Source organism: Pezoporus wallicus, unplaced genomic scaffold, assembly GCF_028554395.1.
Source record: "Pezoporus wallicus isolate ANWC-B61680 ecotype Strahan unplaced genomic scaffold, APGP_CSIRO_Pwel_v1 contig_10120, whole genome shotgun sequence".
Lineage (NCBI taxonomy): Eukaryota > Metazoa > Chordata > Aves > Psittaciformes > Psittacidae > Pezoporus > Pezoporus wallicus.
Window position 1 is genome coordinate 92623 of NW_026638516.1, and position 26949 is coordinate 119571.

Below are 26949 nucleotides of genomic sequence, written 5' to 3' on the forward strand. Positions count from 1 at the left end.
CCCACAGTGCTGGGTCCCGGGTGCAGCCATTCCTGCCCCGCTGTGCCGGGCCTGGCCCTGCAGCGTTGCCTGCACCCACTGTCCTGGCAGGCAGCACCAGCTGGAGGAGAGGCTGCTGCTGTCGGGGAAGTTCTCGGAGGCGCTGCAGGCGCTCCTGGACTGGCTGTACCGCGCCGAGCCGCAGCTCAGCGAGGACGCGCCCGTCGGTGGTGACCGCGACCTGGTCAGTGACCTGATGGACAAGCACAAGGTGGGTGTCCCCGTCCCTATCCCTGTCCTCTTCCCTGCCCACATTCCTATCCCCATTCTGTTCCTATTCTCATGTCCCCATCCTTGTCCCTATCCCATCCCCATTCTGATCCCATCCCTGTCCCCATCCCCATCCCTATCCCTCTTCTTGTCCCCATCCTCATCCTCATCCCATCCCCATCCCATCCCATCTCCAGCTACCCTGGGACCTGCCCGGGGCAGGGCTGGAGGCTGGGGCAGGGCGATGGCTGCAGCCCCTGGTCCACGCTGCTGCAGCGGTGCCTGTGCTGCATGGAGCCCTGTGCTGCAGCAGAGCCAGGCGGGTGCTGGGACGCTGCCGGCATCTCTCCCCGCTCCAGGTTTTCCAGAAGGAACTGGGCAAACGCGCTGGCTGTGTGCGGGCGCTGACGCGCTCGGTGCGGGACCCGGCGCGCGGTGACTCGCCGTGGCTGCAGCGGCAGCTGGAGGAGCTGAGCACGCGCTGGGACCTGGTCTGCCGCCTCTCCCTGGGCAGGCAGGCGCGGCTGGAGGCAGCGCTGCGCCAGGTCATGGCGAGGGGCCTCGGGGGGAAGGGGCTGCAGGTGGTTGTGTGGCACCCGGGGCTGCATGGGGCGATGCTGCAGGGTGCTGTGTAGTGTGCCTGGGTGATGGGTGGTCATGTGCTGCTTTGGGTGCTTGGGCTCTGTGTGTGCCTGCGCTGTGGGGTGCTGCATGGGGTGCCTGGGCTCTGTGTGGCTATGCTGCAGGCTGCTGTGTGGGGTGTCTGGGCTCTGCATGTGGTTGCGCTGCAGGGTGCTGCGTGTGGCCACACAGCTTTGTGTGTGGCTGTGTCGCAAGCTGCCATGCCCGAGTGCCAGGCTGGGTGCTGCAGGTGCTGGTTACAGGTGCCGGGGGAAGATGTTGGTGCTGCAACTCCATGGGGAGGTCCTGGTGGGGACCGTGGTGTCGAGCCATGGCAAGGAGCCTCCTCTGTCCTGCTACAGGTTGCAGCCAGGCTGGCAGCAGCTCTGGGCACATAGTGCTGCAATGAGTCACATGTGCTGGGTGCAGGAGCAGCAGCCACAGGGTCTGGTTGAGGGTCTTGGGGGCTGGACCCTGGTGCTGCAGCCACACGCAGGGGCTGAGCAGGTCCCATGTCTGCTGCAGGCTGAAGAGTTCCACAGCCTGGTGCAGTCATTCCTGCGCCGCCTTGGCGAGTCTGAGCAGAGCCTCAAGTACGGCGCCATCCCCGAGGAGGAGGCGGCCGTGCAGCAGTGTCGTGACCTGCTGCAGGTTAGTGCATCCTTGTCCCGGCACGTCCCAATCTGCCGTGGCCCCCCACCGGGGTCCCATTGCACCCAGATGCGGGTTTGGGGTGCTGAGGGGTGGGGGTTTTGGGTCCCGTGCACTTGCAACCATGCATGGTGAACCAGTGCCCTTACCCAGTGCTAGGGGTGCATTGGGTGCCAGGGCTGGACCCAGCACTGTCATGGTGCGTGTCCCCCTCCAGGAGCTGCTGCAGTCGCTGCAGTGCCAGCAGCTGGAGCTGGAGTGCATCACCTCACTGGGGGAGGAGATCCTGTCCTCCTGCCACCCTGACTCCGTTGTCACGATCAAGTCCTGGATCACCGTCGCCAAGAGCCGCTTCCAGGAGGTGAGAGGGGTCCCCGTGTCCAGGGAGGGTCACAGGGATGCTCCAGGGAAGGAGACTGGGGAAGAAGCTCTTCCCTGTGAGGGTGCTGAGGCGCTGGCACAGGGTGCCCAGAGAAGCTGTGGCTGCCCCATCCCTGGCAGTGCTCAAGGCCAGGTTGGACACAGGGGCTTGGAGCACCCTGCTCCAGTGGAAGGGGTCCCTGCTCTGTCAGGGGTTGGAGGTGGAGGAGCTTTAAGGTCCCTCCCACCCAAACCCCTCCATGGTTCCATGATCTCTTGGTCGGGACAGTGGCCACATCCAACTTCTTCTGCCCTCTATGAGCTGCCGGCACCCATGGCTCCCACTGTCACCCGGGGCCTCCATGCTCCTGCTGATGGTGGTGGCTCATTCCCACCAGCATTGCAGTTGCCACCCAGCCCAGGCAGGGATCCATGTCCCAGGATCCCCATCCCAGAGGGGTTCCCACAGCAGCTGAAGGCTCCCAGCTCTGCCCGGACGGGTCTGACTGGTTGAGCCGATACTTGTCTGATCCCTGCCTGCTCCAGCCCTTCCTGAGGGGAGTTCAAAGATCCTGGGACCTGATCTGGAGCTGCTGCTGCTCCAGGGCGTGCAGGCAGGACACGGCACAGCCCGGCCATGCTGGCAGCAGCGCATTCGCAGCGGCACAGACACTCGTGCTGGCATGTTCAGCTGCTGCCACAGGCATGGACCCAGGACCGATGCTTCCTGTGCTTGCCCCATGGCCATGGGGGCTGCTGGCTGGGGTCTCTGCCCCACAGCCCTGCCTCACAGCCACGGGGTCTGCTGGCTGGAGGTCCCAGTGCATGCCCCATGGCAGGAGTGCACCATGCAGGGGCCGTCCCCACTGATGCCATGACCCTGTGGTGCCTGGTTGTAGTCACAGCCCCCAGGGTTTGCAGCCATGCAGCCCTCCACAGACCCCTGCAGGCCCCCAGCCTCGTGCCGTGCCGCAGGTGCAGCGCTGGGCGCAGCAGCAGGGTGAGCGGCTGCAGGCGCAGGCGTCGCGGCTGGTGGCCGAGCGGGAGGATGCGGCGCAGCTCCTGGAGTGGATGGCGGCAGCCGAGGAGGCGCTGGGGCTGCGGGACACGGAGCCGCTGCCACAGGAGGTGGAGCCACTGCAGGAGCTCAGTGCACAGCATGCGGTAAGGGCCCGCGACACTGTGTGTGTGCCCCCACCTGCCTCAACCCACCAAGGGCTGCAGGTGCACCAGGCTGCAGCCATGCGTGCAGCAGTGCTGCAGGAGCACCTCTTATGTGTCGCAGCCAAGCCCATGGGTTCTGCAACCAGAGCTGCGCATGCAGGAGGGTGCAGAGGGGCTGCTCTGTGCTCCAATCATCACCCTGTGCCTGGCTGCACTGCAGCAGTGGTGGGATGCGCTGCTGCGGCTGGTGGGTGCTCAGTGTGCTCTTCCGCAGGTCTTCATGGAGGAGCTAAACCGCAAGCAGCCTGACGTGGAGAAGGTGACCAAGAGCTGCAAGCAGAAGCTGGCCGTGGATCTGGGCCCACCAGTTGCACGCCGACTGGCCACACGTAAGGACCCCCCTGCGCTGCACTGCACCGGCCGCAGCCCTGGCTCTGTGTCATGGTGTGTCTGCTGGCTGCAGGGCGCCGCAGCACAGGGAAGGCAACGGCGGAGCTGCCTGGGGCACCAGAGCCCCAGAGCCCGCTCACGGCGCAGGTCCTGCAGCGCTGGCAGCAGCTCTGGCTCCTGGCGCTGGACCGGCAGTACCGGCTCGAGACGGCCCTGCAGCGCCTGCGGGAGGTACGGCTGCTGCGCTGCAGCACCGGCGGGTGCAAAGCACGGCATGGTGCAGGGGTGATGCATGTGGGTGCTGCATGGGCAGAGCAATGCACTGGGTGCTGCATGGGCAGAGCATGCTCGCTGGGGCTGCGGTGTCTCTCAGGGGATTAATTCCCATCTCTGCCCCTCGGAGCTGGAGGAATTTGCTCACTTCGACTTTGGGGTCTGGCGCAAGCGCTACATGCACTGGATCGGGCAGATGAAGTCCCGTGTCCTCGACGTCTTCCGAGGCATTGACCGGGACCAGGACGGGCGCATCAGCCAGAGGGAGTTCATAGAGAGCGTCCTCTCCTCCAGTGAGTGCCCAGGGATCCTACAGGATCCACTCAGACCCCCTGGGAGTGGTGGGGCCGTGCTGGTGGAGATGGGGATGGACGGGGTCTGCCTGCGGGATCCAGCCCAGGCACGGGGAGAGGGGCTGGAGCCTGAGGAGCAGGACTTGGGGTGCTGGGGGAGGAGAAGCTCCCCAGGACCTGGCTTCAGTGAGCGCTGGAGCCCAGAACCCCCCGTGTGCTGGGTGCAGCCCAGAGCGGGAGCAGCAGCTCAGGGAGGGGATCCTGCCCCTCTGCCTCGGGAAGGGGAGAGCTGAGAGCAGCTCCAGAGCCTGAAGGGCTGCAGGAAACCTGGAGAGGGGCTTGGGACAATGACATAGGGATGGGACGAGGAGTAACAGCTTCTGTGTGGAAGATGGAACAGTTAAGTGAGGTGTTAGGAAGAAATTCTTTACCATGAGGGTGGTGGAAGAGGTTGAATGGAGAAGCTGTGGCTGCCCCATCCCTGGCAGTGCTCCAGGCTAGGTTGGACACAGGGGCTTGGAGCACCCTGCTCCGGTGGAAGGGCTCCCTGCCCATGGGAGTGAGTTGGAACTGGATGAGCTTTTTAAGGTCCCTTCAAAACAAACCATGATCCCCTCTCTGGGGGCAGTGGTTCAGTGCTGGCACCATCTGCCCTTGGCCCAATGTGCTGAGAGTCCCGTTCCCACCCAGAGTTCCCCACCAACGTTCTGGAGATGAACACTGTTGCCAGCATCTTTGACATGAACGGCGACGGGTTCATCGACTACTGTGAGTTCGTCAGTGCCCTGCACCCCAACCGGGACCTGCTGCGCCGCGGCGCCGATGCTGACCAGATCCAGGATGAGGTGCGACTGCAGCTGGGGGGGCTGCATGGGGTGGGGTGTCCCACAGGGGCTGGGGTGGGGAGAGTCCCTTGGGGGCTGACCCCTGTGCTCACCCTGCAGGTGAACCGGCAAGTGGCCCAGTGCAACTGTGCCAAGCGGTTCCAGGTGGAGCAGATCAGTGCCAACAGGTACCGGGTAAGTGCTGGTAGCACCGCCGCACCGGTGCGCAGCCTGCACCATGCCAGGTGCTGCAGATCCCATGCACTGCGGTGCCTGCCCGGGAGGGGGCACGTCCCCATGTCCTCCGGGCCCCCTGGTGCTGCGGGCTGCAGCACAGGGATGCATGGGACCCAATGGCTTGGTGGTAGGCGCAGCTGGGTGCGGGGACCTGCCCTGGCACCCACTCCCCAGCACCTAGCCCTGACAAACCTTCTGACGCTCCCTGCACTGCCCTGACCCCCTCCTGCCCTTGCCCCCCCCCCCCCCCCCCCCGTGTCACGGTGTCGCTGCAGTTTGGGGAGTCGCAGCAGCTGCGGATGGTGCGCATCCTGCGCAGCACCCTCATGGTGCGGGTCGGTGGCGGCTGGATCGCGCTTGATGAGTTCCTGGTGAAGAACGACCCCTGCAGAGGTGGGGATGGGCGGTCCCCCCACCCTGGCACCCGCATCCAGGGGGGCTGCCAGTGGGCACTGCAGTGCGATGCTGCGGCGGGGCCCCTGCGGGCTGCGGCCCCGTTCCCAGCCCTTGTGACCGCCTCCATCACCCCAGTGAAGGGAAGGACCAACCTGAAGATCAATGAGAAGTACCTGGGCGCGGAGGCCTTCGGGGCGGGCGCAGGCAGTGCCTCGTCACCCTCATCCAAGGCGCTGTCCCCGACCCGCTCCAGCTCCAGCCTCAGCCTCTACAGCAGCGCCTCGGCCCCCTGCAGCCCCCTGGCCAGGAAGGTGAGAGCTGCAGAACCTCCCGGCCCCCCCTGTGCCCCCCGGCCCCTGGCGAGCGCTGCCCCTCTGTGCTCGCAGTCGGTGCAGCGCAGGACGCGCTCTGGTGACCGGTGCCCCCGCGCCCGCGGCTCCCTCCTGCCCGACGCAGCCGAGCTGCAGCTCCCCGTGGCCGAACAGAGCCTGGCTGCCGCAGCGGCAGGTGAGGCTGCGTCGCTGCGGGCCCCCGCTGCTGCCCCAGGTGCTGCTGCCCTGGGTGTTGCTGCAGGCTGTGCCCTGCCTGTGCCATGGGGCAGTGGGACCCCAGGGCAGCCGCAACGTGTGGGGCAGGCCGTGGGCTTGGCAGCACCATGCAGCTCCAGCGCCTCTGTGCCCACTGCAGAGCCCCCCGAGGGGTCCCCCCCACAGCGGTGCAGCCCCTGCCGCTGACCCCCTGCACCAGCACCCTCAGCCGGCCCCACTCAGGACCCTCCTGTCTGCCGGAGGATAGCAGAGCTGCAGCCATGTGCCCACAGGTCTGACCTGCACTGCTGCTGCAGCATGTATGCAACCCCCTGCCCCACAGCACCCCCCCTGCCCCACAGCACCCCTCTGATCCACAGCACCCCCGTGCCTCACAGCAACCCCCTGGTCCAGCTGCTGCAGCCCCTGCCCCGCTGCAGCCCCGCTGATGTGCTCCAAGTGCCCACTGCAGCCGCAGCATTTGGGGCAGTGGGGCTGGGGCAGGCCAGACACCACCGTGGTGGGCTCTACCCCTTGGGGTGGCTGCCGGTGCCGTTGGTGCTGGGTTGGGGGTTCCCCGCATGCCCTCAGTGCTGGGTTAGGGGTCCCCCCAGTGCCATCAGTGCTGGGTAGGGGGTTTCCCCCATCCCGCTGCCCGCACCCCAGTGGGCCGTGGCCGGGCTCAGTGCCTTCCCTGGCGGCGCAGCCCCGGTTCTGGTGCTACCCCCCTTCCCTGTCGGTACCTGCGCTAGGGCTCCGGCTGCAGCCACCCTGATCCCAGTGGGGCAGGGGCTGCCGGGGGGGTCCTGCACCGCACTGCACCCCCCCGGCACAGGTCCCAGCCCCGCTGCCGCATGCTGCCACCACCCCCTAACCGAAGAGCAGTAGAGCTGAATGTAACCCCGGCCCGCCAGCACCAATAAACAGTAGATGGTTTTCTATGAGTGCCCAGCCAGCTGTGGGTCTGTCTGTCCATTCCTGTCCTCTTGGTCGTGGTCCAAGGGGCATCACTGGTGAGGTGTGACACCGGCAGAGGCGCCAGGCAGGCCCCGGCTGTCGCGGTGCTGGCAGCGGGCATCGTGCCGGTTACACCTCCAAACCCGGGATGCATCGCTGGAATTCCTGCGGGAGCCCACGCCCAGGAGAGGAGCTCCAACAGCTCCACGTCCCTCTGAGCTGCTGCTGCTCCAAGGGCTCCCCTTCAGGAGCCTTCTCCAGGCTGAACAAAAAGGGGGTCCATCCAAGGGCCCTTTATCTCCCACTGTCCCCTGTTAATGACCAGAGTTCTCAGGTCTGGCTGGAGGCTGCCCATGATTGAGGCTGTTTGTGCAGTCTGGCCTTTGCTGAGATCCCAATAACCTGTTACAGAATTACAGAAGCTGCTCTCAGCTCTCCCCTTCAGGAGCCTTCTGTTCTCCAGGCTGCCCCAGCCCAGCTCTCCCAGCCTGGCTCCAGAGCAGAGCTGCTCCAGCCCTTGCAGCAGCTCCGTGGCCTCCTCTGGACTCTCCAGCAGCTCCAGGTCCCTCTTGTGCTGTTGCCCCAGAGCTGGACGCAGGATGCAGGGGGGGTCTCCACTCAGCAGAGAGGTAGAATCCCCTCCTTGCCCTGCTGCTCGTGCTCTGGGGGTTCAGCCCAGCATGCAGGGGGTTCTGGCTACAGACCCCTCTGTGCTGCTGTGACCCCTGGGGACGACTCACGTGCAGGAGTGTTCCAACATCCTGGACTGGGCCATCAGCCCAGGTGCCTCACCCACCTCAACCTGCATCCGTGCACTATTCCCAGCTGCCCCCCAGCATAGGACCAGGCAGGAGGATGCAGCACTACAGGGGACCCCATGAATACCCTGGTGCCCTCATGGCTGTGGGTAGCCAGCACATTGGGATGGGGCAACAGCACAAGAGGGACCTGGAGCTGCTGGAGAGTCCAGAGGAGGCCACGGAGCTGCTGCGAGGGCTGGAGCAGCTCTGCTCTGGAGCCAGGCTGAGAGCTGGGCTGGGTCAGCCTGGAGAAGAGAAGGCTCCTGAAGGGGGGAGCTGAGAGCAGCTCCAGTGCCTGAAGGGGCTGCAGGGAACCTGGAGAGGGCCTTGGGACAAGGGATGGAGGGACAGGCCAAGGGGAATGGCTTTAACCTGCCCGAGGGGAGACTGAGCTGAGCTCTTAGGCAGAAGCTCTTCCCTGGGAGGGTGCTGAGGCGCTGGCACAGGGTGCCCAGAGAAGCTGTGGCTGCCCCATCCCTGGCAGTGCTCAAGGGCAGGTTGGACACAGGGGCTTGGAGCACCCTGCTCCAGTGGAAGGGGTCCCTGCCCGTGGCAGGGGTTGGAGCTGGAGGAGCTTTAAGGTCTCTTCCAACCCAAACCATTCCGTGACTCCATGTTTCCATAACCCAAGCTGCAGCGCTGTGCCATGCGGTGGTGCCGTCCCTCTCCCATGGAGGGGGAGCAGGTGCTGCCCCGTTTCCCAACTGCTCCTGTGCAGCCGTGGGAACACCGGAGTGGGTTCTGCCTTGCCCTGCACTCCCGCATGGAGCCACACACCAGCCCCGGTTGCTTCATGCCATGGGGCAGAGCCCAGACATGCCGCGGGCGCCTGGTGTTGGCTCCGCTCTGCTGGGACAGCTCATGTGCGAGCACACACGTGTGCAGTGCCGTGCCTGTGCCCGTGCATGTGTGCAGGCACCAGCTCTCACCATGCAAGAGTATTTGCATGTGTGGGTGCAGGGATCTCACCATGACACCCAGCACAACCCGACACAGCCCAGCACAGTACAGCCCAGTATGCTCCAGTACAACCCAGCACAGCACACCATGGCTTGCTGCATGCCTGACCTGCCATGGCCCCGGGGCCATCTTCGTGCTTGCCAGGCGCACAGGTCAGCACTGCTGCAGCTCCACCACTGGCACCGCTCCGACGTGCTGGTGCTGAGCCTGCGGTGTTGAACTCTCCTCCCCGTTTGGATTATGGCTCCTCAGCACTGCGATGCTGCTGCCAGTGCCAGTGCTGGGCCCTGTATGCGCCGGCCCAGACACAGCCTTGGCTCCACTGGTGCTGACCCTGCCCCATGGATCTGGGGCCAGACCCATGGCTCAGGCTGCGCCAGGGTGACACCATCCGGGTGAATCTCCTGTGTCCTGCGCCTTCCTCTCCACTCATCTCCCCTACGTTCCTTTATTCTTCTCCTTGCGTCTCACCTATGTCCTTCATCTTCTTCCTCACGTCTCCCTTATTTTCTTCATCCTCCTCCCACTCAGGACCCCTCCTGGAACCGTGGGTTTGGTGCTGCCCGAGCTGCTGGTACCACAGGGGCTCCTGCCCAGGTTACGTTCCCAGGGGATGTCCCTGTACATGGGATTCACCCACAGGTGCCAGGGCTGTGTGCTGACCAGAGTGCACCGCACCATGCCGTGCTATGCTGTGCCATGCCATACTGTGCCATGCCATACTGTGCCGTGCCATGCTGCGCTGTGCTGTGCTGTGCCGTGCCATGCTGTGCCGTGCCATGCTGTGCTGTGCCATGCCATACTGTGCTGTGACTTGCCATGCCGTGCTGTGCTGTGCCTTGCCATGCCGTGCTGTACCGCGCCATACTGTGCTGTGCTGTGCTGTGCCGTGCCATGCTGTGCTGTGCCATGCCATGCCATGCTGTGCTGTGCCATGCCATGCTGTGCTGTGCCTTGCCATGCCGTGCTGTACCGTGCCATACTGTGCTGTGCTGTGCCGTGCCATGCTGTGCTGTGCCATGCCATGCTATGCTGTGCTGTGCCATGCCATGCTGTGCTGTGCCTTGCCATGCCGTGCTGTACCGCGCCATACTGTGCTGTGCTGTGCTGTGCCATGCTGTGCTGTGCCGTGCCATGCCATGCTGTGCCATGCTATGCTGTGCTGTGCCGTGCCGTGCCGTGCCATGCTGTGCCATGTTGTGTGTGCCTTGCCATGCTGCCGGCTCGCCTGGCCAGCCCCATGCCTGGATACCGGCACCTGTCCAGACAACACACTCCCACGCCCGTCAACACCTCCAGGCGATGCTCATCCACATCCTTTCCTCACCACATCACCCTTGGTGCTGGTGCTCCACGTCCATCCCTTCCTAACTGCATCACCCGCGATGCTGGCGCGGTGCATCCACATCCCTTGCTCACATCACCCGCAGTGATGGTGGTGTGACCCTCCAGCACCCAATGCTCCCAATCACTATGTGCGCTGCCCATGGCACTGTTGGGACCCCCACAGCCCCCATGGCACCAAGGCTAGGGGAAGGGGATGCTCAGGTGGAGCAGGCACTGGGTGTGGGGCTGGGTGTGGGGTCTGGGCAGAGGGTGTGGGGCTGGTGACGGAGGCAGGGCCAGGGTGTTTGGATGACTCAGGTGGCAACGGGGCAGCTTGGGCATGTTTTGGGCAATTCAGGCTCCAGGGATGTGGGTGACGCTGGGGTGGGGAGCTGGGAAGGGTCCCCCCCACTGCACCGGCTGCTGTGGAGCAGGGCCAGGCCGCAGTGCTGCAGCCCCAGTTCCAGTTAAACAGACCCATGGGTGCAGTGATTCGGTGGAAACCGGCCATGCTGCAAGCTGGGGTGGGCACGGGGGAGAGGAGCCGGATGGGCCAGGGTGCAGGGGCTCTGCTTGGCTGATGGCATGCGGTAGGTGATGGGGTGATGGGAAGAAGGACAAGGTGCTTCTGGCAAGCAAGGATGATCAGGGGCTGGAGCACCTCCCATACAAAAACAAGCTGAGAATATTGGGGCTGTTCAGCCTGGAGAAGAGAAGCTGTGTGGAGACCTCTGAACAGCTTCCAGTGTCTGAAGGGGGCTACAAGGATGCAGGGGAGGGACTCTTCATCAGGGACTGTAGTGACAGGACAAGGGATGATGGGTTCAAACTGAAACAGGGGAAGTTCAGGTTGGATATAAGGAAAAACTTCTTCTGTGTGAGGGTGCTGAGGCGCTGGCGCAGGGTGCCCAGAGAAGCTGCGGCTGCCCCATCCCTGGCAGTGCTCAAGGCCAGGTTGGACACAGGGGCTTGGAGCACCCTGCTCCAGTGGAAGGGGTCCCTGCCCATAGCAGGGGTTGGAGCTGGAGGAGCTTTAAGGTCCCTTCAACCCCAAACATTCCATGGTTCTATGATTCCATCACACCAGCCCCATGGGAGTCTCCCCTTTGTCTCACCCCTTTGAGGTGGCACTGCCCAAGCACTTGGTTGCCAGGACATGGACACCTCCTGCACCAGAGCTGTTACGGGGCCAGTGAACCCCTGCCCATCGCCCTGCATCGCTCCTGTGCCCGCCATGGCCCAGCACAGGGAGGGCTGCGATGCTGCATGCAGCCGGACCCCTGCACCGGACTGGGCACCCCGGGAGTGTGGGGAGGGCCCATGTGCTGCTAGCAGGGCTGGGCTCGTGTGTCATCCCCAGGGGCGGGGAAGGGTGAGGTTTAAACGTGCTGCGGTCCCGGCAGGAAGCCGCGGCGAAGCAGCGGGACTGTGGGCACCGGCCGGGAGAACCCGTCCTGCGACCACCGCGGGCAGGTAGGAGAGGTCCTGGGTGTCACCGGCTGCGCCAGCACCGCAGCAAGACGAAGGCGGGTCCCAGGTATGTGAGGAATGTGGCGTGGCTGCGCCCGCTGCCCGCAGTGCGGTGTCGGGGCCATAGGGCAACACTGCACGGTGCTGTGGTGTGCTGGGGATGGAGGATATCAGTGCCAGAGCTCCAGCATGAGCCAGGAATGGGGAAGGGGCAGGCGTTGGGCAGCACGTGCTGGGACTGGCAGCACCATTCCCTGCTTCCCAGGGAGGTGGGTGCACAGTGCTGTGGGATTGACCCTGGGTGCAGCAGTGGTCAATAACAGGCCATCGGTGGGATGCAGGCACTGTGTCCCCTCCATGGCAGCCGTGCAGGCAGCACCGCTCAGGGCAGGGAACCCCTAAGTGCCCCATCTGCCCTCTCCATCCCTGTCACCCTCCAGGTGCTGCCCCATCTCCTGTTCCTCCCCCGCTTCACCCCATCCCACCAGAGACCAGCCCTGCCAATCCTCCCGGCTCCCACCCGGAGCTCCAACCCCTTCCCCAGCAGACGCCTCCTCCAGCACTCCCGTTCTCAAACCGTGACCTCCAGCCCACCAGTAAAGCCGGCCCCTTCTCCCAGCCCTTCCCCACGGCCCCGGCAGCCAGCGCTGCACTGCGGGTGCACACGTGCAGGCTTATCCAATGCAGCCAGAGATGCAACACTGCCCGTGGCACTGGGTCCACAAGCAAGAGCCTCCGCGGTGACTTGGAGACACTGCCCAGAGAAGCTGTGGCTGCCCCATCCCTGGCAGTGCTCAAGGCCAGGTTGGACACAGGGGCTCGGAGCACCCTGCTCCAGTGGAAGGGGTCCCTGCCCTGGCAGGGGTTGGGACTGGAGGAGCTTTAAGGAGGAGCACCCCAAACCATGCCGTGATTTATGGCCGATGACGCACGCAGGCCCCGGTGGGTGTGAAGGGGCCGGGGAAGCACTGGAGCAGCGCGGCCGGTGCCGCAGCTCGAGCCAGCGCATTCCCCGGCGCAGCCAGAGCCGAAGGCACCGAGCGGCGAGCGGCGGCGGAGGGAGAGCGGCGGCCGGGGGGGAGCTGAGCCCGCGCCAGGACCCGCCCCGCGCCGGGCAGGCGGTGACGGAAACTTTCCATGGGGCTGGCGCATGGTGAAGGCGACCGAGCCCTTCCCTGCCCCCGGTACGGAGCTCCCCGCCCGCACCGCGCTGCCCCCGGCACGGAGCTCCCCGCCCGCACCGCGCTGCCCCCGGCACGGAGCTCCCCGCCTCCGGGGTCCTGCTGCGGCCCCACAAAGCACGGATGGGAATGGGGCTGCCGCAGCGCCGTGGGTGGCATTGCCCACCCACCCTCTGCGCTCCGGTGCCGGTGGCTGGTTCGGGAATGGGGCACATGGGGATCTGCCCGGGGGTCTCCAGTTACTGCAGCCACACCGGTGCAGCCGCAGGGTGTGCCCATGGCACGGCTGGGGGGCCCGGCTCCTCTCGGGAACAGCACCTTCCGCGGCACCTAACCCAGCATCTTCCCAGCAGGGAAGGGCTCTGCCAGCCCCGGTGTGTGTCCTTGTGTGTGGTGCAGGCTCAGGGCTGCCAGCACTGGTGCATGCACCTCGTGTAAGGTATGCAGGGACGCCCCGCTCCCAGCCTGTGAGACAGGCCCCTTGCCCTCCCCTGCAGCAGCCCCACGCCAGGCAGAGCCCCCAGAGTCCTGGCTCTTTTCCCCTGCTCCCCACCCCGCCTGGCTCGGGAAGGCCCTTCCCAGGGGCAGCGGCAGCACCCCACGTCTCGTCCCTTCCCGTCCCACACCACATCCACACCTCGGCGTCAGCTGCAACCCTGAACCTGCCAACACAAACAGCGTTGCCTGGGCACATCCGAGCACTGACATCACTCTTGGAGAGGGTGGGTAGGGGTGGGACAGGGTGGGTAGGGGTGGGACAAGGGGGAATGGCTGTGAACTGATTGAGGGTGGATTTAATGACAGGCTGAGAGCTGGGCTGGTTCAGCCTGGAGAGCAGAAGGCTCCTGAAGGGGAGATCTGAGAGCAGCTCCGGTGCCTGAAGGGGCTGCAGGGAACCTGGAGAGGGGTTTTGGACAAGAGCCTGTAGGGACAGGCCAAGGGGAATGGCTTGAACCTGCCCGAGGGGAGACTGAGCTGAGCTCTGAGGCAGAAGCTCTTCCCTGTGAGGGTGCTGAGGCGCTGGCACAGGGTGCCCAGAGAAGCTGTGGCTGCCCCATCCCTGGCAGTGCTCAGGGCCAGGTTGGACACAGAGGCTTGGAGCACCCTGCTCCAGTGGAAGGGGTCCCTGCCCTTGGCAGGGGGGTGGGAGCTGGAGGAGCTCTAAGGTTCCAGCAAAAACCAGTCTGTGATAGATGGAGCCAGTGCCTGTTGGAACCATTCCCCTGGCACCCAGCCTGGAGCACGGCTGAGACAGAGGAGCCCTTGTGAACAAAAGCTGCTGGCATGGCCCAAGGGACATAGGAGAAGCTGAAGTGAGCATAGTGCATGCACTGGGGCAATCCTGCTCAGGCTGTGTCCATGCAGCCGTGTCCAGAGGTGCCAATGGGCAGCACTGTGACTGGCTGCACAGGCTCAGCATCTCTGCAGCACTTGATGCTGTGGCTCTGTAGGGCCAGTCCAGCCCCGGCATTTCTCACCCTGTGCCAGGGCTCTGCGGTTGATGCAATATGGAGCCATCTCTGCTCCTCCACCCATCCCGCTCCCTCCTCAGCCCTGCTCCAGACTCACTGCAGGTCTGGCTGCAGCCCCAGCACTGGGCATGGACCTGCTGGCACAGGGCTGTGGGCAGTGAGGCTCCTCTCCAGCAGTGTGTGCTACAGCCACAGCCCTGGGGATGGGGCTGGAAACAGCCCCCAGGGCTCTGCACAGCCTGTACTCGGCCACAACCAGCCTCAGACCTTCCGGTGTCCACAGCCTGCCTCATGCTCCTTCGAGCGCCGTGGTTTGATTGTACAGTGGGTGTGCTGGGGTTGGTCCCAGTGCAGACAGCAGCTCTTCAGCACTGCTGCAGGCAGCCAGGTCCGGGTGTTCCGCATGGGACCTGCTGCATCCTCCCGAGTGTCCTGCTGGAGCCTTTCCAACACTTTGTTAGCCAGGCAGGAGGGCAAACACCCCCTGCAGCAAAGAGCCTCCAGGGATGCTCCCGGTACCCGGTGGCTGCAGCCCCTGCCCCTAGCCCTGCTCAACATAGGATCGTGGAAAGGTTTGGGCTGGAGTGACCTTAAAGCTCCTCCAGCTCCAACCCCTGCCATGGGCAGGGACCCCTTCCACTGGAGCAGGATGCTTCAAGCCCTGTCCAACCTGCCCTTGAGCACTGCCAGGGATGAGGTAGCCACAGCTTCTCTGGGCACCCTGTGGCAGTGTTTTACCAACCTCATTGTACATAATTTCTTCTTCACATCCAGCCTGAAACTCCCTCTTTTAGTTTAAACCCCTCACCCCTTGTCCTGTCACAGCACGCCCTGCTAAAGTCTCTCCCCATCTTTCTTATAGGCCTCTTTTAAGTACTGAAAGGCTGCTCTGTCTCCTCAGAGCCTTCTCTTCTCCAGCTGAACAAGCCCAGCTCTCTCAGCCATTCCTCACAGCAGAGGTGCTCCAGCCCTCAGATCACTTTTGTGACCCTTCTCTGGACCCTCTCCAGCAGGTCCATGTCTTTCCTGTGGCGAGGACTCCAGAGCTGGATGCAGGACTCCAGGTGGGGGGTTCAGGGACAAGGACGTGGCCCTGGGCATGTTCAGCCTGTGGCTCTCACTTCTGACTGGGAGGAATTTCTTCTTTTCCCCATGCTGTATTTAGGATGAAATCCATGGCAAAGGTGATTTCTCACTGAGATTTCCCATTCTCTCCCCTCTCTGCAGAGTTGTGACAGCTGTGGGAGCAGAGCAGCGGGAGGATGGAGAGCAAGCCTGCAGTGAACGGCCATGCTGCCCCTGGGTCTCCCCAGGAAGACACCCCAGGAGCAAACCACTGGTGCCAGGACGTGCTGGCTCACAAGGAGAGCAAAATGACGGGGATGGATGGTCCCAGCAAGGCCCCGGCAGCAGCTGGCAGCGTTGCTGGAGTGTATGTGGAAGCTTCCAAGAAGATGCTGAGTTTATATGATGCCACCAGGGAGCACCTCCTGAGTCTGGACTCGGCGCTCTGTCTTCTCGAGGCCCAGGCAGCCACGGGCTTCCTGGCTGACCCGCTGAAGAGCAGGTGGGTGTCTGTGGCAGAAGCTGTGCAGACGGGGCTGGTGGGGCTGGAGCTGAAGGACAAGCTGCTCTCTGCAGAGAAAGCTGCTACCGGCTTTGTGGACCCCTACACGGAAGAGAAGATTCCCCTGTTCCAGGCGATGCAGAAGGACCTGGTGGGGAGGGACCAAGGCACCCGCCTGCTCCAGGCCCAGATCGCGACCGGTGGCATCATTGACCCCAGCACCGGCCGCCGGCTCCCAGCAGATGTGGCCTGTGAGAGGGGATATTTAGATGAAGAGATGAGCCAGCTCCTCTCTGATCCAAGCAATGAGGATGGCAAGAGGTTCCTCAACCCCAGTACTATGGAGAGAGTCACCTACATGGAGCTTATCAAGCACTGTGTCGTTGAACCAGGCTCAGGCTTCCTCCTCTTCCCCCTGCAGACGACGTTCCCAGGGCTGGGAGGGCGGGTGAGCAGCAGGGACCTGCTGGACTCAGGCATCATCAGCTCCGACATGTTCAGAGGTCTCGAGGAGGGAAGAGTCTCTGCTCAGGAGGTTGCAGAGAGTGACTCAGTTCAGCGGTTCCTGTGTGGGACAAGGACTGTGGCGGGCGTTGTCTTGCCTTCCGGTGAGCAGAAAAGCCTTTACCAGGCCCTGAGGGAGCATCTCCTCATGCCTGGCACTGCCCTGATGCTCCTGCAAGTCCAGGCCTCCACCGGCAGCCTGACAGACCCCATCAAGAACAAAAGCTACTCGGTTGATGAGGCTGTTAGAGTTGGTCTCATTGGCCCAGAGCTTCATGAGAAACTGTCTTCAGCTGAGAAGAGCATCACAGGGTACAGGGACCCCTGCACTGGAGAAATGCTCTCTCTGTTCCAAGCCATCAGGAAGGGCTTTGTCCCCAGGGATCATGGCTTCTGCCTTCTGGAGGCTCAGATAGCCACTGGTGGGATAATTGCTCCAGGAAAACACCTCCGTGTCCCCACGGAGACAGCCTGCAAGTGGGGGTACCTGGACGAGGCCACGAGACAGCTCCTCTCCACTCCTACCAGTGACATGAAAGGGTTCTTGGACCCTAGCTCCAAGGAGAAGTTGACCTACACAGACCTGCTCAAGCGCTGTGTGACTGATCCCAGCACTGGGCTCCTGCTGCTGCCCCTTGGAGGAGACAGCGGAGAGGGACTCAAGGGAACCCACCTCTTCTTTGACCACAAGACCCAGAAAGCTCTGGAAAACACACGGGTACCTGTTGCTTTGGGCAAATTCAAGGGAAAGTCCATGTCTCTCTGGAAACTTCTCTTCTCAGACTACATCCAGAGCGAACAAAGAGCTGCTCTATCCCAGCAGTACCTTGCAAGAACACTCTCCGTGCAAGAGCTGAGTAAGGCAGTCAGTGCCACCATCGAGGAGATGACTTCCCCTGCTAACGTCACCTTTGAAGGACTGAGGGACCGGGTGACAGCTGACCAGCTCCTGAGCTCTGAAATCATCAACAAAGATTTGTTTAAGAAACTGAAGGAGGGAGAAACATCGGCCAAAGAAGTTGTCAGCATGGACACGGTCAAGAAGTACCTGCAAGGGACAGGTAGCATTGGTGGACTGCTGCTTCCTGACTCCCAGGAGAAGATCAGCATCTACCAGGCAAAGCGGAAGGGACTTCTAAGGCCAGGAACGTCCCTGATCCTCCTGGAGGCCCAGGCTGCCACTGGGTTTATCATTGATCCAGCTGCCAACACAAGGTATTCTGTGGATGAGGCCTTGCGAGCAAGTGTCATTGGTCCTGATGTCTACGACAAGCTTCTGGCTGCAGAGAAATCGGTCACTGGCTACAGAGATCCTTACTCAGGGAACACCATCTCCCTCTTCCAGGCCATGCAGAAGGAGCTCATCGTTAGGGAGCATGGCATCCGCCTGCTCGAGGCCCAGATCGCCACCGGTGGCATCATCGATCCCGTCAACAGCCACCGCATCCCCGTGGAGGTGGCCTACAAGCGTGGGTACTTTGACAAGAAGATGAACTTGATCCTCTCGGACCCCAGTGATGACACCAAGGGCTTCTTCGACCCCAACACCCACGAGAACCTCACCTACCTGCAGCTGAAGGAGAAGTGCATCACGGAGCCATCCACTGGGCTCTGCCTCCTGCCCCTGAACAGCAGAAAGCGCCAGTTCGTGGATGAAGCCACCAGACAGGTGTTCAAGAGCTCCTGGCTGCCGGTCAGGTTTGGGCGGTTGCGGGGAGAGAAGGTCTCCGTGTGGGACCTGCTGAACTCCGAGTACTTCAGCGAGGGCAAGCGCCGGGAGATATTCAACCACTACCAGCTGCGGAAGCTCACCCTGGAGCAAATCCGAGCCATGCTGGAGGAGGAAATGAAAAGATGGGCACCCATCAAGTTCCCAGCCATGAGGGGCAGCGTCAGCGCCTACCACCTGATGGAGACCGGGGTCATTGACAGGGCCCTGTTTGAGAGGGTGCTGGAGGGAGCTGTCACGCCAGAGGAAGTCCTGCACATGGACTCTGTCAGAAAGTACCTCTACGGCTCTGGCAGCATCGGGGGGATTGTTCTCCAGCCATCAAATCAGAGGATAAGCATTTATGAGGCCATGAAGCAAAACATCATGCTACCTGGAATGGCCCTCCCATTGCTGGAGGCCCAGGCTGCCACAGGCTTCATCATCGACCCAATCAACAACCAGAAGCTCTGTGTGGACGATGCCGTCAAAAAGGGAGTCATTGGACCAGAAGTCCATGAGAAGCTTCAGCATGCAGAAGGGGCTGTCACAGGCTATAAAGATCCTTTCACAGGCAAGAAGATACCCCTCTTCCAGGCAATGAAGAAGGGCCTGATCGCGGACAAACAGGCCATGCAGTTAATGGAGGTGCAGATGGCTACAGGAGGCATCATTGACCCAACTTGTGGCCACTATATCCCCATAGACTCTGCCCAGAAGCGAGGGTGCCTGGATGAGGACACGAGCAAGGCCCTTTCTAAGCTCAGTGATGACAACAGAGCCTTCTGTGTCCCAGACAGCAAAGAGACTGTGAGCTATGCAGATCTGATCAAGCACTGCCAGAAGGACGAGGTCTCCGGCTTCCACTTGTTGCCTCTGGCACAGGCGGCTGCTCCTGCCCACAGTGATGAAGAAATCCAGCGGATCTTTGAGGAAACTGTGGTGAAGGAGAGAGGGGTCTCCCTGTGGGAACTAATCCACTCTGGGTATTTCACTGAGGAGCAGAGGAGGAGGGACTTCGTGGAGAGGTTCCGGTCTGAGGAAGTGTCACTGCAGGAGCTGGTTGCTCTTGTGCTCAGGTTGGTTGGGGAGATGGAGATGAAAGCCCGCACCCAGATCACCTTGGAGGGCCTGCGGGGCAGTGTCCCTGCGGTGTGGCTGCTGGATGCTGGCATCATTACGAAGAAGACATTTGAAGAACTAGCCCAGGGCATACGAACTCCTGAGGAGGTGGCTGCGATGGAGAGCGTGAAGAGGTACTTGTGGGGCACAGGCAGCATTGCTGGGGTATTCATAGAGGCATCCAAAAAGAAGATGAGCTTTTACGATGCCATGAAGAACCATCTCCTCCTCCCTGGGGCTGCTCTGAGGCTGCTGGAAGCTCAGGCAGCCACAGGGTACCTGAGTGACCCAGCAACAAACCAGAGACTCAGCGTGAGGGATGCAGTGAGAGCTGCTGTAGTGGGTGAAGAGCTCACTGAGAAGCTCCTCCTCGCTGAGCGGGCAGTGACCGGCTACACAGACCCCTACACCGGGAACTCCATCTCCCTGTGCCAAGCTCTTAGGAAGGAGCTGATTCCTCTGGGAGAGGCTGTTCCCTTGGTGGAGGCTCAGCTGGCCACTGGAGGGGTCATTGATCCCATTCACCACCTCCACCTTCCACTCCAGGCTGCATACAGGTACGGCTTCTACGACGAGGACCTCAACCAAACCCTGTCCCAGCTTGATGACAGAACCAAAATCTTCCTTGATCCAAACACGAAGGAGAACGTGACCTACCAGCAGCTGAAGGACAGATGCTTTCAGGAGCCCGAGTCAGGTCTCTGGCTCCTTCCCCTGTCCGAAAACGCGATGTTCTGTGTGGATGAACAGACCATGGAGGTGCTGAAATCTGTGACTGTCTGTGTCAACATAGGGCGCTTCAAAGGGCAGACAGTGTCAGTCTGGGACCTTCTCAACTCTGAATACCTCTCAGACAGCAGGAGAAGAGAGCTGGTGCAAAGGTACAAAACCGAGAACACTGAAGTGCTGCATGAAATCATAGCAATTGTCACCACAATCATCAAAGAGACAGAGACACAAGGAAAGAAGTTTGCTTTCGAGGGCCTGCGGAAAAGAGTTTCTGCCAGTGACCTCTTCCAATCCCAACTGATAGACAAGAAAACCCTCGATGAGCTCAACCAGGGGAAGAAAACAGTCAAAGAAGTCACTGAAATGGACTCTGTCCGCAGGTACCTGGAGGGCAGCAATTTCATAGCAGGGGTGCTCATACAGCCAAGCAATGTGAAGATGAGCATCTACCAGGCCATGAGGAAGGGCATCCTGAGGCCAGGGACAGCGCTGGTGCTGCTGGAGGCACAGGCTGCCACTGGCTACATCATTGACCCAGAGAAGAACCAGAAGTTCTCAGTGGAGGAAGCATTAGCTGCAGGTCTAATTGGAGGGGAGGTTTTTGAAAAGCTGCTCTGTGCAGAGCGGGCCGTGACGGGCTACACCGATCCCTACACAAAAGCCCCAATGTCCCTGTTTGAAGCCATGAACCAAGGACTGATCGTGAAGAGCCATGGCATCCGCCTGCTCGAGGCCCAGATCGCCACCGGTGGCATCATCGACCCTGTGCACAGCCACCGCATCCCAGTCGAGGTGGCCTACCGGCGCGGGTACTTCAACCAGGAGATGAACCAGATCCTCTCGGACCCCGGCGATGACACCAAGGGCTTCTTCGACCCCAACACCCACGAGAACCTCACCTACATGCAGCTCCTGGAGAGATGTGTCCAGGATTCAGAGACTGGGCTGTACATGCTGCAGGTTGTACAGGAGGGAGGAAGGTACTTCTACATTGATGAGTTTACAAAGCAGGATTTGCGCTCAAAGCCTCTTAACATCAAAGTTGGAAAGTTTAAGGACCAGACAGTTTCCATCTGGGAAATTCTCTGCTCTCATTACATCTCTGAGCTGAAAAGGAAAGAACTGGTGATGCAGTACAAGTGCAAAACCCTAACACTGGAAGGCCTTACAGCCCTCCTCTTCAGAATCATTGAGGACACAGAGCAAAGAGCAGAAGCCCTCAAGGTGAAAGGACTCCGGGGGGATGTGTCGATATCAGAATTGTTTAACTCTGAGATCATTGACAAGAAAACTCTAGAGCAGCTCCAGGATGGAAGTCTCACGCTTGCCAGCCTCACCAAGAGGGACACCATCAAGAGGTACTTAGAGGGCACTGGATGCATTGCCGGGGTTCTACTCCCATCAAGGAAAGAGAAGATGAGCATCTACCAGGCCCTAAAGAAGGGCCTTCTCACAGAGCAGTGTGCTCTGGGGCTGCTAGAGGCACAGGCTGCCACTGGGTTCCTCATTGACCCACTGAAAAATAAGAAGCTCTCTGTGGACGAGGCCATCTCGTCGGGACTCGTGGGGAGCAACTTCCACAGGCAGCTCCTGTCTGCAGAGAAAGCCGTGACGGGATACACAGATCCTCAAACAGGAAAGAAAATGTCCCTCTTTCAGGCCATCAAGCAGAAGATAACAGTCAAGGAGCACAGCACCCGCCTGCTTGAGGCCCAGATTGCCACCGGCGGCATCATCGATCCCGTGCACAGCCACCACCTGCCCTTGGAGGTGGCCTACCAGCGCGGACACTTGGATGATGACATGTTCCTCATGCTGTCTGATCCTGACCATGGCAGCAAAGGTTTTATAGATCCAAACACTCATGAGAAGATCAGTTACAGTCAGCTCCTGCAGAGATGTTCCAAAGACAGAGAAACTGGCTGGTACCTGCTTCAGGTCATGGAGAAGGATGATGACTATTTCTACATTGATGAGCAAACAAAAACAGCCCTGTTGTCTACAAAGGTACAAGTGCCTGTTGGAAAATACAAAGGACAGGTATTATCACTGTGGGAACTTCTCTGCTCTGAGTACATCACAGAGGAGAAGAGAAAAGAGCTGGTAAAAAAATACAAAGAGGAATCACATCACATTATCCAAGGAATCATTGAAACAATACTAAACATCATTAAAGAAAAAGAAGAAGGCAGAAGTGATGTATGGTTCCAAGGACTCAGACAGCAGATAACAGCAACAGAACTTCTCAGTGCACAGATAATTACAGAAGAAACGATGGAAAATCTCCACAAAGGAAGAGAGACGGCAGAAGAAATATCTCAGATGGACAGTGTGAGAAAATACCTCGAAGGCACTGGAAGCATTGCTGGCATCCTGGTGCCCTCCAAAGCTGAGCCCGGCAAGCTGGAGAAGATGAGCATCTACCAGGCCATGTGGAAAGGCATCCTGAGGCAGGGCACTGCCCTGGTGCTGCTGGAGGCGCAGGCTGCCACCGGCTTCATCATTGACCCAGTCACTAACAAGAAGCTCTCTGTGGATGAAGCTGTCTCCTCGGGACTGGTGGGCAGCGAGCTCCAGAAGAAACTTCTCTCTGCAGAGAGATCTGTGACGGGGTACACCGACCCCTGCACAGGACAAAAGATCTCCCTCTTCCAGGCCATGCAGAAGGAGCTCATCGTCAAGGAGCACGGCATCCGCCTGCTCGAGGCCCAGATCGCCACGGGCGGCATCGTCGACCCCGTGCACAGCCACCGCCTGCCCGTGGAGGTGGCCTACCAGCGCGGCTACTTTGACCAGGACATGAACCAGATCCTCTCGGACCCCAGCGACGACACCAAGGGCTTCTTCGACCCCAACACCCACGAGAACCTCACCTACATGCAGCTCCTGCGCCGCTGCGTGCCCGACCCGGACACGGGGCTGCTGATGCTGCAGCTGATGGACAAGGGCTCCGTGCTCCACCAGCTGAGCGAGGAGGCCCGCCAAGCCCTGCAGGCCGCCCGCACCACGCTCAGCGTGGGGCTCTTCCAGGGCCAGAGCGTCAGCCTCTGGGAGCTCCTCTTCTCCCGCTACGTGCCCGAGCACCGGCGCCAGGACCTGCTGCGCCGCTACAAGGCGGGGACTGTCACCATCTCGGAGATGAGCGCCCTCCTCACCACCATCATCACTGAGGCTGAGCAGCGGGCGGCCCCGGCGCCGGTTCGCGCCCAGAACGGCGAGCCCGTGAGCTCCCGGCACGAGTGGGAGCAGGAGCGTGAGCGTGAGCAGGAGCTGGAGCGGTCCCTGCAGTCCCGCACCATCGAGGTCCCGGCCAGCAGCTTCCGCGGCAGGAAGGTGTCCCTGTGGGAGCTCCTCTTCTCCAGGTACGTGAGCGAGGCCAAGAGGCAGGAGCTGCTGGGGCTGCTGCGGGCCGGGAGCCTGGCGCTGGACGAGCTGGCAGCGCTGCTGACGGCCCTGGTGCAGGAGGCGGTGGAGCGCAGCAGCGCGGTGAAGTTCACGGGCCTCAGGAGGCAGGTGACCGCCTCGGACCTGGCGGACTCGGGCATCATCGACAAGGACACGCTGGCCGACCTGGTACAGGGCTCCAAGACGGTGGCGGAGGTGACGGAAATGGCCTCCGTCAAGCGCTACCTGGACGGCACGGGCTGCATCGCCGGCGTGCTGGTGCCCTGCAAGGGCGAGCCCGGCAAGCTGGAGAAGATGAGCATCTACCAGGCCATGTGGAAGGGCATCCTGAGGCAGGGCACGGCCCTGGTGCTGCTGGAGGCGCAGGCCGCCACCGGCTTCCTGGTGGACCCGCTGGCCAACAGGAAGCTCTCGGTGGACGAGGCTGTCTCCTCGGGGCTGGTGGGCAGCGAGCTGCACGAGAAGCTGCTGTCGGCCGAGCGCGCCGTGACGGGCTACACCGACCCCTACACCGGGGAGCAGATCTCCCTCTTCCAGGCCATGCAGAAGGAGCTCATCGTCAAGGAGCACGGCATCCGCCTGCTCGAGGCCCAGATCGCCACGGGCGGCATCGTCGACCCCGTGCACAGCCACCGCCTGCCCGTGGAGGTGGCCTACCAGCGCGGCTACTTCGACCAGGACATGAACCAGATCCTCTCGGACCCCAGCGACGACACCAAGGGCTTCTTCGACCCCAACACCCACGAGAACCTCACCTACATGCAGCTCCTGCGCCGCTGCGTGCCCGACCCGGACACGGGGCTGCTGATGCTGCAGCTGATGGACAAGGGCTCCGTGCTCCACCAGCTGAGCGAGGAGGCCCGCCAAGCCCTGCAGGCCGCCCGCACCACGCTCAGCGTGGGGCTCTTCCAGGGCCAGAGCGTCAGCCTCTGGGAGCTCCTCTTCTCCCGCTACGTGCCCGAGCACCGGCGCCAGGACCTGCTGCGCCGCTACAAGGCGGGGACTGTCACCATCTCGGAGATGAGCGCCCTCCTCACCACCATCATCACTGAGGCTGAGCAGCGGGCGGCCCCGGCGCCGGTTCGCGCCCAGAACGGCGAGCCCGTGAGCTCCCGGCACGAGTGGGAGCAGGAGCGTGAGCGTGAGCAGGAGCTGGAGCGGTCCCTGCAGTCCCGCACCATCGAGGTCCCGGCCAGCAGCTTCCGCGGCAGGAAGGTGTCCCTGTGGGAGCTCCTCTTCTCCAGGTACGTGAGCGAGGCCAAGAGGCAGGAGCTGCTGGGGCTGCTGCGGGCCGGGAGCCTGGCGCTGGACGAGCTGGCAGCGCTGCTGACGGCCCTGGTGCAGGAGGCGGTGGAGCGCAGCAGCGCGGTGAAGTTCACGGGCCTCAGGAGGCAGGTGACCGCCTCGGACCTGGCGGACTCGGGCATCATCGACAAGGACATGCTGGCCGACCTGGTACAGGGCTCCAAGACGGTGGCGGAGGTGACGGAAATGGCCTCCGTCAAGCGCTACCTGGACGGCACGGGCTGCATCGCCGGCGTGCTGGTGCCCTGCAAGGGCGAGCCCGGCAAGCTGGAGAAGATGAGCATCTACCAGGCCATGTGGAAGGGCATCCTGAGGCAGGGCACGGCCCTGGTGCTGCTGGAGGCGCAGGCCGCCACCGGCTTCCTGGTGGACCCGCTGGCCAACAGGAAGCTCTCGGTGGACGAGGCTGTCTCCTCGGGGCTGGTGGGCAGCGAGCTGCACGAGAAGCTGCTGTCGGCCGAGCGCGCCGTGACGGGCTACACCGACCCCTACACCGGGGAGCAGATCTCCCTCTTCCAGGCCATGCAGAAGGAGCTCATCGTCAAGGAGCACGGCATCCGCCTGCTCGAGGCCCAGATCGCCACGGGCGGCATCGTCGACCCCGTGCACAGCCACCGCCTGCCCGTGGAGGTGGCCTACCAGCGCGGCTACTTCGACCAGGACATGAACCAGATCCTCTCGGACCCCAGCGACGACACCAAGGGCTTCTTCGACCCCAACACCCACGAGAACCTCACCTACATGCAGCTCCTGCGCCGCTGCGTGCCCGACCCGGACACGGGGCTGCTGATGCTGCAGCTGATGGACAAGGGCTCCGTGCTCCACCAGCTGAGCGAGGAGGCCCGCCAAGCCCTGCAGGCCGCCCGCACCACGCTCAGCGTGGGGCTCTTCCAGGGCCAGAGCGTCAGCCTCTGGGAGCTCCTCTTCTCCCGCTACGTGCCCGAGCACCGGCGCCAGGACCTGCTGCGCCGCTACAAGGCGGGGACTGTCACCATCTCGGAGATGAGCGCCCTCCTCACCACCATCATCACTGAGGCTGAGCAGCGGGCGGCCCCGGCGCCGGTTCGCGCCCAGAACGGCGAGCCCGTGAGCTCCCGGCACGAGTGGGAGCAGGAGCGTGAGCGTGAGCAGGAGCTGGAGCGGTCCCTGCAGTCCCGCACCATCGAGGTCCCGGCCAGCAGCTTCCGCGGCAGGAAGGTGTCCCTGTGGGAGCTCCTCTTCTCCAGGTACGTGAGCGAGGCCAAGAGGCAGGAGCTGCTGGGGCTGCTGCGGGCCGGGAGCCTGGCGCTGGACGAGCTGGCAGCGCTGCTGACGGCCCTGGTGCAGGAGGCGGTGGAGCGCAGCAGCGCGGTGAAGTTCACGGGCCTCAGGAGGCAGGTGACCGCCTCGGACCTGGCGGACTCGGGCATCATCGACAAGGACACGCTGGCCGACCTGGTACAGGGCTCCAAGACGGTAGCGGAGGTGACGGAAATGGCCTCCGTCAAGCGCTACCTGGACGGCACGGGCTGCATCGCCGGCGTGCTGGTGCCCTGCAAGGGCGAGCCCGGCAAGCTGGAGAAGATGAGCATCTACCAGGCCATGTGGAAGGGCATCCTGAGGCAGGGCACGGCCCTGGTGCTGCTGGAGGCGCAGGCCGCCACCGGCTTCCTGGTGGACCCGCTGGCCAACAGGAAGCTCTCGGTGGACGAGGCTGTCTCCTCGGGGCTGGTGGGCAGCGAGCTGCACGAGAAGCTGCTGTCGGCCGAGCGCGCCGTGACGGGCTACACCGACCCCTACACCGGGGAGCAGATCTCCCTCTTCCAGGCCATGCAGAAGGAGCTCATCGTCAAGGAGCACGGCATCCGCCTGCTCGAGGCCCAGATCGCCACGGGCGGCATCGTCGACCCCGTGCACAGCCACCGCCTGCCCGTGGAGGTGGCCTACCAGCGCGGCTACTTCGACCAGGACATGAACCAGATCCTCTCGGACCCCAGCGACGACACCAAGGGCTTCTTCGACCCCAACACCCACGAGAACCTCACCTACATGCAGCTCCTGCGCCGCTGCGTGCCCGACCCGGACACGGGGCTTTATTTTCTCAGTATTTCTAAATTGTAAATGTCAAACCTTTTTCATTTTTGCACTGTTTCAGTGCTGATCTGTGGTTTCATGTTTATGTTTTGCTTTTCCTATTTTTCTTTCTTGTTTATACCCTGTTTTATAAACTTCTATTTCCATTTAAAGCGTTTCATTATTGTTTTCTTTTGTTTTCAATACCCAGTCAGGCAGAGCTTTTATATTTCTCCCCTAAGCCCTGTGGTACCATGTGTTAAGCCTTTGCCTTCCTCAGTCTTTGAGGAATACAGGGATCAGCTTGGGTTATCGCAGGTCACTTTGATGACATATGGTGTCCTCATTTCCCTCATCCGTTGTGTCTTCTTTGCTGTGCGAGCTGTAGTGTGAATTTGGGGTTTAT

General features: G+C 62.1%; 2 protein-coding genes across 2 annotated transcripts in view; both read left to right on the plus strand.

Moving 5' to 3' along the window:
- PLEC (plectin) overlaps nt 1–6932 on the plus strand; it is a 68182-nt gene extending 61250 nt beyond the window's left edge. The window contains exons 61-74 of the mRNA XM_057411174.1: nt 91–250; nt 609–794; nt 1396–1521; nt 1739–1882; nt 2857–3045; nt 3320–3434; nt 3509–3666; nt 3839–4001; nt 4692–4846; nt 4946–5020; nt 5338–5455; nt 5594–5769; nt 5845–5965; nt 6146–6932. Of these exons, the coding sequence (XP_057267157.1) occupies nt 91–250; nt 609–794; nt 1396–1521; nt 1739–1882; nt 2857–3045; nt 3320–3434; nt 3509–3666; nt 3839–4001; nt 4692–4846; nt 4946–5020; nt 5338–5455; nt 5594–5769; nt 5845–5965; nt 6146–6192 (1933 nt within the window). The 3' untranslated portion in view covers nt 6193–6932. The remainder of the gene's footprint in view (nt 1–90; nt 251–608; nt 795–1395; nt 1522–1738; nt 1883–2856; nt 3046–3319; nt 3435–3508; nt 3667–3838; nt 4002–4691; nt 4847–4945; nt 5021–5337; nt 5456–5593; nt 5770–5844; nt 5966–6145) is intronic.
- A 4410-nt stretch (nt 6933–11342) lies between these two features.
- On the plus strand, nt 11343–26598 carry EPPK1 (epiplakin 1). Its single transcript, XM_057411121.1, has 2 exons — nt 11343–11501; nt 15379–26598. Exon 2 carries the CDS (start codon nt 15414–15416, stop codon nt 26589–26591), a length of 11178 nt encoding a protein of 3725 aa, XP_057267104.1. The 5' UTR covers nt 11343–11501; nt 15379–15413; the 3' UTR covers nt 26592–26598.
- Nucleotides 26599–26949: the final 351 nt, after the last annotated feature.

Coding starts and splice junctions, on each gene's coding strand:
- EPPK1 (XM_057411121.1), top strand. CDS start 15,414: ATGGAGAGCAAGCCTGCAGTGAACGGCCATGCTGCCCCTGGGTCTCCC.